The sequence below is a fragment of the Carassius carassius genome, chromosome 44 (genome assembly GCF_963082965.1).
Source record: "Carassius carassius chromosome 44, fCarCar2.1, whole genome shotgun sequence".
NCBI classification, from domain to species: Eukaryota; Metazoa; Chordata; class Actinopteri; order Cypriniformes; family Cyprinidae; genus Carassius; species Carassius carassius.
The window spans coordinates 18,632,290-18,644,899 of record NC_081798.1 but is presented as its reverse complement, the minus strand read 5'-3'; the positions used below and the strand labels follow the sequence as shown (position 1 = coordinate 18,644,899).

Here is a 12,610-nt window from a genome sequence, read left to right as displayed (position 1 = left end):
AACACACAACTCACAGGTACAGCAAGGCTAACCTCCTGCCAAATTGATATCTACTCTTCATAAAACGGAAATATTTACACCTTATTAGACTCTGCTAACTATAATAGCTGCATGCAAAAATGCACACTCCCAAGAGAGTCTATGTCAGAAAGGAGGAACACGAGCCAACGGCGCGGCTCTCTTATGACTGCTAACTGAAGTGGAGCCGTCGTAACCTCTTAAAAACTTCAGAATGAATAAGAACAGAATGCAATTTACCCATCGTGGATGATTTATAACAACCACCAGCCTTTCTGCCACTGTCCACTTTGTTTTTAGCGCTGGTTGAAATCTCTCCCCTTGTTTCACTTGTTAACACTTAGAACAGTCTGCAAACATCTCTCGTTCCACTAATAGTCTGAGTGGTGGCTCGACGTTCTCAGATGTCACATGGCATTTATGTGGAACTCATTCACCTCATGGACGTAAAGCAGCAGGACTTTGAAGCCACAGGGAGAAAGACTCTGCTAGGCTACATAACCCTGTCACAACCCTTTAACATACCGGCTACCATCAAACTAACATGAAACTGGTCTGTGTGCAATATGGATTGTGGTAACTGATTTGTGGGAGGAACGCTGAGGCAACTGGATGTGCTTAAGTCTTGGTGAAGATGATTAGGATGGAGATCAACACAAATGTTAGCTAAAACTCAACCAAGAATAAAAAATTTGATTCAAAAGCATAATTCTGAATTGAGGATCTGGCTTCCTTTCAAATTCATGAGTGTGTATTTGAATTGAATTGGCCTAATCCTGCAGCAAGTCTAATTAGAATTACAGGAAGATGAGATGATTAATCAAATATAAAGAACTACGTAAACTAAATACAATTGAAAAACAAATCTATCTTTCTTAGTTCATCTATATCATCTAGTTTTAGTTAATTCTACTTCCTTACAGTTAAATTTGACTTGACATTCTGCATCCTGTTTGCTACCTCATTTCAAATTCTGGAATTTAAAAAGCATTCTCAGTTTAATTCTGAATGGTGCACAACCCTGCTCTCTTTTCTACTTGCCATGCATATCATTGCCCCAAGACTGCAGAAGGAGGGATGTCTAACATGCTCTGGAGTTGATGATCCAGGGTGGAGAGGCCCCTCTTTTGGCCCCTGTCTCACCCCAGTGCCCTCTTCTCCACTCCGCACTAAGGTGACATTTGCCGGATGAGTCTGCACAGCTGTGGTGGAGCAGGTCAGCAACCAGGCCAAAGGTCTGGTCTCGTTCTGGCCTGGGAGGAATCTCTATACAGAAACCTGCCGACATACCCAAAGCCAAACCAGTGGGAACTTCTGTGAAACACCCTTAATGGTAACTGCATGAAGAAGACCTGCATTCTTTCTATGAAACAGCATGTCATATTTTATTAGAACACTCGAAAAAGTCTCTGCCAAAGCAGCTGCCATCAATTGGCATGTATGAGCCCTAGAATGTCTTGTTGGTTCTTGTGCCAAACTCTGACACCTCGTTGAATTAGAGTTTTTGGGTGGGTTAAACACATGATCAAATACCCTTTTATGTCAGTCCAATAGGAGGTCAAAGTATGAGCTATGATGAACTGCACTTTTATGAGTAAATCTATGTAAGTACTATACCAGGCTGACTCCTTTAACAGTTAAAAAAAGTCAATGGCAAAACCACACATGAAATCCACATTTTGGCGTAGTGGGGTGCTGCTTTGGGGAGGAGAATAACTTTCACAATAGACTTTACAGAGAAATGCCACAATCCCCCCTTAACACTAAACCAAGCAGAGAATAACATTGAAGAACCATGGCCAGTATTTACTGTGCTTAACCAGACTCACTTTTTTTTAAGGGTGACCTTTTTGAAAGATTCAGTTTGAGTTGACCTTTGGAGACTTTCAAAGTGTTCCAGAATTAGATTATGAGAAAAACTGCATTATCAAATTATATCCATTACTCAAATACCTCAGCTTTTCACATGATATCTCTTTAGCCCTATTATGTGAGAGGGGGGAGATGTATCCTTTTGGTTATTCTGCCTTGTTCAAGGTTTTCTTTGGGTCCTATCTCTTGTCATTTACATCAGTTACCAAAAATACACCAAGCACCCCCGGGGAATTCTTGCAGGCCAAGAAATGCACAATTGACCTACAAATGTGCCTCATTGGTTGCCGAAACATGCTGGAACAGAAAAAATGTGTGTTTGAAGAGCAAGTTATTTTTCACTGACCAATTAGAGGTGTTTTTTTCATAAGACCCTTGGTCTTATGTTCATTATTATCACAGCTAATATGGATGGTAGAGTTCTAGTTGTTTAACTCTGGGCTTTCCCTTTCTAAATCCACAAGACACTTATATCTTTTGTGATGCTGTTTAAGCAATAATGAATGTTTTTACATACACCAGAGCTTACCAGACATAAACCTACAATCAATGCAAAGCGGTTCCCTAAATACATCATGTGTGAAATATTGCGAGAAAACAAGCGTAGCATATCTCTCTCAAAATTCTCCCAAGAGTGAGGAAGCAACCATTTAGACACATCTTCTTCCTTGAATGCTCAGAAACAGACAAAGACATATGTTAAATCAGTTGTCCTGCTGATGAGTATGTTCCGGTATGGAGCCTAAGCATAGGTACAGTGCGGGATCTACAGAGGGCGAAGTGAGGGTGAGAGTTTGGAGAGACCTAAACCCCATACCCCCACCTTGCAGAATCTTTTAAAAGTGCTTGATTGATTAATGTTGTTGTCAGTGAACAGAGTCCCCAGAGAGAACCAGAGGGATCCTTTCTGATATGTAGAGGGATTTACAAGTAGCGGCCAGCTTTCAAGTGCTGGGAAGCGATCGCCAGCCAAGGGAAGAGATGAGAAATCCATCAGGAATGCATTTTGTCGGTTCTTCTTTATTCCCTTCTCTTTTTCCCCCATCCTTCTTGTTGTCTCCCACTAGCTCAGAGTGCAGCTGCTGCTATAATTCTACTGTATTTGCTTTGCGATGTTACATAAAACTACAGGGTTCACAAACTGTCAGGAAGCGTCCCGAACACTTGGGGTGAAAGCAATAAGGCAGGGCTCCAACTGTCATCTGACCAAGAGTGATGTACTCCCGGAGGGGAGGGGAGGTCAAACAATTAGTCTACACTGAGTAAATAAATATAACAAACACCAGCAATAAGCAGAGGCATCTAGATGACAAGAGAAGAAATAACTCCAACAGGAGGTCTAAAAGCCAATCAGATACTAATTCAAGGTCAATTGCAATTGCGAAACCATGCAGGAGAAGCAGTATCTGTGCAAATGAGCGTATCCCACCTGTACACGAGCCTCTGTCAGTTTAGTCCTCTGTGCAAGCTCCTCTCTAGTGTAGATGTCAGGGTAGTGCGTCCTCTCAAAGGCCTTCTCAAGCTCTTCCAGCTGCTCTGCTGTGAAGGTTGTACGGCTGCGTCTCTGTTTCCTTTTCAGGGGCAGGTCTGGCTCCGACTCCACATCCGAGCCATCATCTGTACGGTTACCTGCGTACACAGTTTGGAAATAAGTCTTTGAGAGGCTTTGAACATCAGCACCAAGTCTCGGATGCTTTACAAAATGGCAAGTTATTCTTAAAAATTCAATATGTACAGCAATTGAAAATTTCAGCTGTCACCAATACGGCGACACACCGCAAATTTGTCAATGGAAAATGTTCCTGAAAGCCGAGACCAGCTATCACGGCAATATTAATGCTTCCGTTATCTCAACGTGTCAATAGAGCCCTAGATACCATTTTATTGGGTCTTATTCATATGTGAGAAGTCTTCAGATACATAATCCTGCCACTGAGCCCTGGAGAGGCCTGGGGGACGTAACTGTGAGGGTTAGGTTAATCTACACCAGACACCTTGCTCTAGCACGTCCGCCTTATTCTCTCTGTAGCGGCCTGGGGCTAGCTCCTAAGAGCAAGTGTTTGAAATAAGAATGTATGAGACTTCTGGGCCATTGAATCCCTCTCTTTGTGTTTCAAGCTAGTGTTCAAAATATATTACAACATATTTTACATTACTTTTTTTTCAGGCACACAGTCAAAGACAAGTGCAGATCGCAGTTGGCAGTTTGCATTTTAGCCAGAGGAGTATTTCCCTGGCACAACGACAAACACTACTACAACCGAGCCAAGAGGAGTGTTTGTAAGGAGAGATATGGAGTGTGTTAAGATATATTACTGAAATACATTACCATGATAATTGATTCTAAAATTGCATCATACTTTTTTTGTGAGCCACCTCTGTATATCTATTCATGGCAGCAGAAAGCTCATGAAAGGTCCTGTCACAAAAATCACACTTTCACATTTGCTTTCTTAAAACACATGAGTGCTAACAAGCAGGGTAGCTTGAGTCTTGCTCCAGGCCCTTTGGTCTTGCATCATCCATGGGGGAAAGACAGAAAGAGGGGCTCCGAGCTCCTTCCCCCGCAACGCCACAGCTGCCACGATGGAGACAAATCTCCTTTGAGCCATTGTGCGCACTCTCTGCCCACTGCTGATCAGCAGGTTCCTGCACCTTGGACCACTTCACACAGGTTTTCCTGCATCTCCATTTTCTTCAGCCAAACTGGAGCCAGATCATCTCTCTCAAACTCCCATCTGCCAGTCCTCTTCTACAGCTGATAGGCTGCCAGGAAAAGAGGTTACAAAAAGGCTTGTGGGAGTGTGCTAGTGTGTGTATATTAGTATGTGCATGAGCGTGCAAATATGTCCGTGCGTATCAGCGAATGTATTCTTCTTGGTGCATGTGCAAGTATGCATGTACACTTGAAACTGACAATAGGGGAAAAACAAATCCCCAGCGTAATGCAACTACCAACAAGAAAAGGAACCAAACTGCAGGCGTGCAAGTGTGTTTGTGCATGCTTGCATATCCATACATGCATTCTTTTTCTTTAAATATATATAAAGAACCCAACTCTGGGTAAGTAACTATGTTGGGTATCAACAAATGCATTCTTCTTGGTGCATGTGGAAGTTCGTAGAAAAAGACAAAGAAAAACACCTATATATTGTTTTTAAACCAGGTAACTGCATAGCAAGCTATGGTCTTGTGTATTTACAGTACACATACGTTCTTCTAGGTATGTGTCAATTATGGTGGCTTGTCAAAAAATGCCAGTTGTCATTAAAAACTTGCATATCAGCAAATGCATTCTTCTTGTTGCATGTGGAAGTACATGGAAATTACAAAACAAACTAGGGCCTTATTTATTCACACATTCATTCCTCTTGGTGCACGTGCAAGTATTTGGTGCAACTACATCAACAATAGAAGAAAAACTCCCTTCCGCAATGCAACTGCTTCAAGACGCACCGAACTGCTACAGTCTCCAGACCAGCTCTGGAGTTTAATTAAACATGGAATTAACGGATTATATGGAGACTATCATTACAGACCACTCGAGCAGCCTTCACAGAATGTCTTTTTGTCTCCCCAAGCTCTGGCTCAATGATTCTCAATGGATTACATGCGACTGCAGGACATGAGTCCGCATTCATTAAATCAATTCCTCCGTCTTCCCCCTTTTAATAAAGATTTATTTTTTTTACAACATTGCCTGGCACTCCAGCACACAAACAAAATCTTGAATATATAAAGTTGAATATGTACATATCCTGGATTTCCCTTTGTTGGTTTTCATGAGGATGTGCCAGAGCGATTTGTTGCTAACACACCATGACAACACTTGAGACTCGCACAGTGGTCTACGGATCACTTTCCAAAGTCACCTCGGCATCCTGAGGGGGAGGGAGAGACGTGCCGCTGTGATTTTTGTTTCATTGCACAGTTTCGCCACATGATTTATGAGGCAAGATTCTGTCAGCGTATCCTGCCCTTATGTCTCTTTGTTTTTTTTCTGTCCACACGTTTGATGCATCAAAGCCTTTTCACTTATAATTACAAATGTACTGCAACCATATCAAATCCCACCACACGTCTTTTGTACTGAAATATTTTACAAAACATACGTAATCAGTGGGCAAACTCAGAAACAAAACTCAAGTTGTTGTTGTCATTTCACAAGCTCTAGCTCAGCCGTCATGTAAGCCCAAGGCTGAAGGTCAACAGGCCCCCTGACAACAGCAAAGGATTATGGTAATGAAACAGATGCTGGCAGAGATAGAGCAGTGAGAGGGCATGATACAGACCTCGTCTCTGTCCCAAAGAGGTCCACTGATTGGGATCCTAGCTTCTATCAAGAGAACAGAAGCCCCAAAATGGTTCAGATAGGTTATGGCAGACATGTAATATGCTACAAGCACACAACGTTAGCTGCTAATGAGACTGAGGAGAAGCTGATTAAAAGGCTAAAAGTGTGCAAAACTTTAAACTCTTGTATAGCTATCATAACTAAGTTATTAAAATTATTCCACTGGCTCTCATTCCTTGTTTAAAAAAGCACTACATTTAACTACAGTAATCAGGGGACCAAAAAAGCAGCAGTTAATTTGCACTTTAAACACAGTTAAGCTCAAGAAGATGTGAGGTCAATTCACAAGAACTCTTCCCTGTTTTAAAACAATAAGGTACATCCTGACTAATCCGCCTTACAATAACCAAGCTGTAATTCTATTTGAGGGTTCTGGGGATATTGATAAAGTCCTCTGCTCACTTATCAGCCAATTAAAGCCTAATTATGTTCCATTCATTCTGTGCTACAGGCTGAATGTTTTTCCTCCAGGGCCCAACGTGATTTTAAACAAAATGTTGACTTTGCGCCGAGTATTTCATTTGCAGCAAAATCAGGAGCATTCAGAAGGTTCTGAGAAATTTTAGATCATATTTCATTTAAAAACCAAACCTGTATGAAGCAGAAGGCTAGAAGCAGATAAACCGTTACGAGTAGGTTCTCTGCTTCTTGGCTACATGAATCACTAAAGCCAAATCTCATCCATTTAGGGCCCATTATCTGCAACAGTTAAGCCAACATACACATTTAGCTCAATTTAGCAGTCATTTACGTTAGCTTACATTGGCTTAAAGGGATAGTTCACCGCAGAATGAAGATTCACAGAATGAAGATCATTTACGCATCCTCATGATGCTTCACATTTGTACGACATACTTTCTTCTGTGAAACACATGTATTTTTAAGGACGCTGAGTTCCAAACCACATTAGACCCCATTGACCTTCACTGTACGGAAAAATCTATATTTTAAAAAATCCTCTTTTGTGTTCGAAATGTGACCATATAACAAAATATCTTGCTAGTTAACCGTTCTGAAATGACCTTGTGTGTAAAAATTTCCTATTATAAGCAGCTTGCATGCCATTGTAGATCCATTTTGGGTTCTCAAAGAATATTTCAGTGAAAAGTTCATTTCAATGAAAAGAACATTTTTAAAATAAGATTTTACATTGTAAACTACATTTTGTCCAAATGAAAGGTTTTATTGATGTTAACAGTTCTTGATAGAACCATCAACTCCAATAAAGAAATTTTATATATTTTTTTTACATAATTTTAACAGCATAGTAATTTATGATGTCTCTTTTCTTCTCTAAGGGCCTTAATCAAAGTATGTTGAGTATGTTAATGTTAAAGTCAATTGTCTAAATTAAAAAATATATAAAAATAAAAATATAAAGGTCTGCTTAAAAAGAGAGATGACACTAACAAAGAAGTACCATGGTACTTTAGTCATTCGGTAGCAAGGAATGATACTATCACTGTACCATGCTATACACATTCAAGAAACAGTGAATAACTGCTTAAAATCCCAGCTAACAACTGTTTCTTTGTCCGACTGATCTATCTTTATCGTTTTAATTACATCACCCAAAAGCATCAAAAGTGATTAACACAGCTCGTCTGAAAATAGAGTTTCAATATATCATTACCAAACCTAAAAGGATGTCAAAGATCCTTATTAAAAAAAAAAAAGACAATTGAAAAGCACGACTGAGCCAGAATTCAAAGTGCAGCTTTTGCCATCATCAGAATCCCAGGAATTAGTCAGGGATGGCGGATAATAAAAAGCCTCCATGACACAGTGAGAAGAAGGTAGAGGCGTCTCCAACCTCATCTGCTAAGATTGCCTTTGAATCAGTATTAGCTCAACACTACGGCAAACTACCCAAGACAGAGTGACAAAAACAGACAGGGCTTTTTGCAGTGCGGCATTAGCTCATAATGGCTCATTTTGAAAAGCATATTAGTTCCAGCATAATTACAATCAAGTCTTACGCTTGCTATTTTATAGGCATTCAATAGGACCAGCCTCGGAGCTGCAAATGACACCAGTTGAGTGTAACTGACAACCCATCTTTCCCTCTTTTTTTTCCTTCAGCATCTTCCTAAACCCCCCACATTCCCACAGGACAAAAATAACAGTGTCCTTGCTTAATTTTGTTTACATGTTTATTTTGTAAATGCCTTTGTGAGAGTCACTAGAGCAATTATACTTTTTGTCAATCTTGAAGGAGGAGAGGGGAATCATAATGCCGAACAGCCCGTAATGAACGGGTTTTCGCCGTGCGATCTGATTTGATATCTCTGACATCCATCTGCCTCTCTTTGCTATCTCTTTGGCTCACGGCCTGAATATAAAACTCAGCGTGTTTCCTCAGGTCTGTTTAGGGATTGAACCTTTGATACTGCTGTGCCTACGGTGGGAGAGGGAGGTGGAGAATTGTGGGGTTTACAGCAAGATCAAATAAATGACAGAAAAATTTGCATTGTTGAAGATAGAGCTGAATGTACTTTTCCGGTCCTGCCCCCACAGGGTTAAGCCATTCTGACGAAATGTTCAAACAAAAAAAGTCCATGAAAAGGCTAGGATTACCAATTACATATGCTTATACATACTTAGCTATGATGCAATATTGCATGTTGACCATAAAAAGAATATCTGCAGCAAGGTTGCTCAGTTATCTTTCATTACTCCTAAAATTTCCTTAAAAATATTAATAAAATCAAGGCTAGTTACGTACATGAAAAGTTTAGTGCTGCAAACTGAAAGTGAAAAGCAGCTCATTTCATTTAGCCTCAACAAAATGAATGAGAAATCTTCATTCTGAGATCTCTGACCTTTGATTAGACACCATGGCATGACAGAATATTTGAGCAAATGTTGAGATCTCTTCTGAAATGCCAATTACAGGAGACCTTTCTTCATGAGAAACTGGAGATGTTGTCAAAAGTCTACATTTGTTGCTTTCCTGCAGACGACACTAGAAGGAAGCAAATGCTCATCAGATGCATTTACATGCACTTTCAGCCAGACTAAAGCAATAAAGTCTTTGAAAATGTCATGTAAATGCATTAGTCTGACTGAAATCAGTGCAAGTCAGACCGTCAGACCTAGATAATGTGGTCCGGCCTCACCCAGCCTACCTGCACACTTGCTTCAAATATATGACTACTCAAAAACTTTAAACATATTGCTCTATTGGATTATTGAGTCGAAATACTTAAAACCATGCAGTACCAAATGCTAACATAATCTAATCCATTGCTCAGTACTTTTTCATGCAGTCACAAATACAAGCTAAAAGTATATATTTATGCAAAGCAACTAATGGAAGTCAACAATTCCGTTTAGTTGAACGTTCTCTTGTGTCTCATTGCCATTGTCAAAAGCAGTCTTGCAGGATCATTCCTCTTTCGCTTCCCTTTTCACAACATTCGGGATAAAAATCACATCCTTTAGAAATGACGAGAGCGGCGGGGAGAAAGACGAGCCCAAAGAAAACAGACGAAAGGAATAAAGAGCAAAAGGAGGGGAGGGTCTATAATCTTTGGCTCCCACAACAAACAATTAGACCTTTTTTTCTTTTAAGAAAAGGTTGAAAAAAGCGGTTTAAGAGAGGGGAAGAAGAAGCAGCGAAGGCGTTGGTCTTTTATGGCTCTTGTCATGTGCGTGAAGGCACAGGGCGGCGATAGGAACACACGCCTAAAATCCAACAACAGGCCGGGCCCCGGGCCTCTTTGCGCTTTCAGGCTGCATAGACGCTGCACCTCAGGGGGCCATTAGAGCCTGAATAGGGCCCTGACAACCCCGCGTAGCTCAGTGGGGTATCGATAAATGCTGACATATTGACTCCCTATGCCCCATCACCAGGGGACAGGCGTGCCGAGAAATGAGAGCGTGAAGGACTTGAATGGCAGTATTTTATACATAAACATTGATACAAATATACAGTTGTGTTCAAAAGTCTGATCGAAACAAAAACTGCAACCCCTTTTATATGTTTTTCCCATTTTCAGTTCATATTATCTCAGTATAACAATTCCAGTGGAGTCCAATGATAATTTTTAATTCACTTTAGATTACATTTGATTAGTGACTTAGAAATACCACAGCATTTTAAAAATTTTACGTGGCAATTTTTTTTTTTTTTTTTTGCTTGTTCTACAAATGTCCAAAAAGTTCATTTCTGCATTTTACAAAACAATGATTTTTCAAAGTCATGCATAAAACAAAAACCATTTAAGTGTCTGATTTGTTTTGTTACTTGCCAATCCTTTGTAATTACTAGAATTTTTTTAGGTTTGTGTAGGTTTAAATAAAAAGTCTCAGCCTTGTTGAGCCCCTTAAAAATGGAGAATAAATTAATGCAAATGTTATTGCATGAGGTTAATGTTAAAAAATTAAAAATAAATTAAAAGAGGAAGCCATTTATCACTCCAGACACATGCACCGTCCATGCAGGAATATTTTGAAAAGAACTGAATTTCTGTCACCATAGGGAGGGAGAGAAATAAGAAATGGAGGATCCCTCCCCGAGCCGTTTTCTTGAGGGTCACCCTACCTACCTCTGTTTCGAGGGAGTGGGGCTTAGTTTTCTACAACCTTCCTTTTTTGCCAAAATGGGATTTCGTTTCCTGGGGTTGGTTCCCTGCTAATTATGGTCACAGCTAAAGTAATGAAATTAAGAAGGACCACAAAGCAAAAGGGGAACCCAAGGGGTCCGTGCCAATAGTGCAGAAGCCCCTTCAGGAGGCTTGAAAGGAAAAAGCAATGCAGGAAATCAAATACTAACTCTGAGCTCTGAGAAGCACCTGTTTATTTTATCCAGAATGTAAAAGGATGGAGTTTAAGTAGGAGACGGAATGCACTCAAGGATTGAGATATGTGCCTGAAGGACGGCTCTATATATAATTCATATAATCCTTTCATCATAAAGTGGTTATAGTACAGACAAAACTCTGGAAGGGGACATCGCCATACTTTTTGGGCAGTATTCTGGAAAAACAATGCTAATATCTAAACCAATTGTTGGTTTATCCTTATCAGTAGATGCTATTTGTGGCTTATCAGAGTTCCAGACGGTACAAAACTGGCATGGGTGAGCCATAGCTTGCTCTTTCAGTTGCGTTTCATCTAAAAATAAAGGTTCCAAAACGGTGTTTTCCAAAGAGTCATAAGAGAACCATTTTCAACAGTTCTTAAAAGAACCAATTTTACTTCACATGGAGAACATTTCAAAAATCTAAAGAACCTTTTTGCACTATAAAAAGGCTTTTGTGAATTGAAAAAGTTCCATGGGTGTTAAAGGGATATATCAATATATCAATGCCAATGAAGAACCTTTTTAAAAGAGTGTATATACCCTAAAACTTTCTATAAAATGAGACAATAATTGTAAAATACAGAGTTTAGAAGAATTGAATGAGAAATGTTAATATTGACACAGTGGATACTACATGAAATTCCCAAGACGTTCTTCAGGACATGAGAAGGTCTTTAATATTTCCTGTTTTCTGAGTTTACATCAGCTCGCAGTCACAGTAGCTGATGGTAAAGTCAGAGATCAGCACTCTATATTGTATCTTCGGACTATAAGGGTATTTCAAAATGAGAGTGTACATTCCCCCAGGGAGGGTCCGACAGGGGACGCCTTAAATAAACCCATTAGTTAAAAATGGAAGGCTTGGCTTTTTTTCCTTTGAAGTTACAGGGACTGCTCGCTTTCCATCGCTCGCAGTCTCTCTAAGCTCACCGGTCAACGCCTGCATTTCTTTTTTTTTACTTGCTGGAAAGACGAAACACATTTCTGATTTGCAACACTCAGTGAACGTGTTTATTGTCTTTCAGTACAGCCTTAAAAATGAGCGGCCATACACGAAAATAATGAAGAATCCATTTGCAAAGCAGGTCAAAAGCATAAAATGGGCGATGTTATGGCCGTAAGTAGCATGGGCTAATGGTGATTTTAAAGCAGTCGAGCATGGTGTGAATGGCTCTAATTCATCAGCTCTCTGACTGGGCACACAGCTCTAAACTTAATTAGTGTTGCACATTATGTGGGGCATTTTCTCCATTGTAATAAAATTAGTGAGAATGCTTGCTGTACTTTCTAACACACTAACGGGGGATGACAATAATCCGGCAGTGTCTGTGCCAGCTGTCAAAAACTTTGACATCTATGGCAGGCGGGAAAAACGCAGGGGGGGAATGTAGACATTTTTTGACATTTAGCTCTATTACGATCCTGTGTTTTCTTCTAACATGGGCTGTGAAGAAAACAGAAACTCTTTTAACACAGAATAACCATTCCCTCCCCAATGTTATGTCTGCCACTGAACGTGGCATGCATTTCAAGTGAACCCCTTCTGAATTATCAGTCAA

General features: G+C 40.1%; 1 protein-coding gene across 2 annotated transcripts in view; it reads right to left on the bottom strand.

Moving 5' to 3' along the window:
- The window catches only part of pax7a (paired box 7a), a 70,793-nt gene that overhangs the window by 38,508 nt on the left and 19,675 nt on the right, over window positions 1–12,610 (bottom strand). For both annotated transcript variants that reach the window (XM_059537617.1, XM_059537616.1), the window contains exon 5: window positions 3,320–3,519. In XM_059537617.1, coding sequence (XP_059393600.1) covers window positions 3,320–3,519 — 200 coding nt within the window. The remainder of the gene's footprint in view (window positions 1–3,319; window positions 3,520–12,610) is intronic.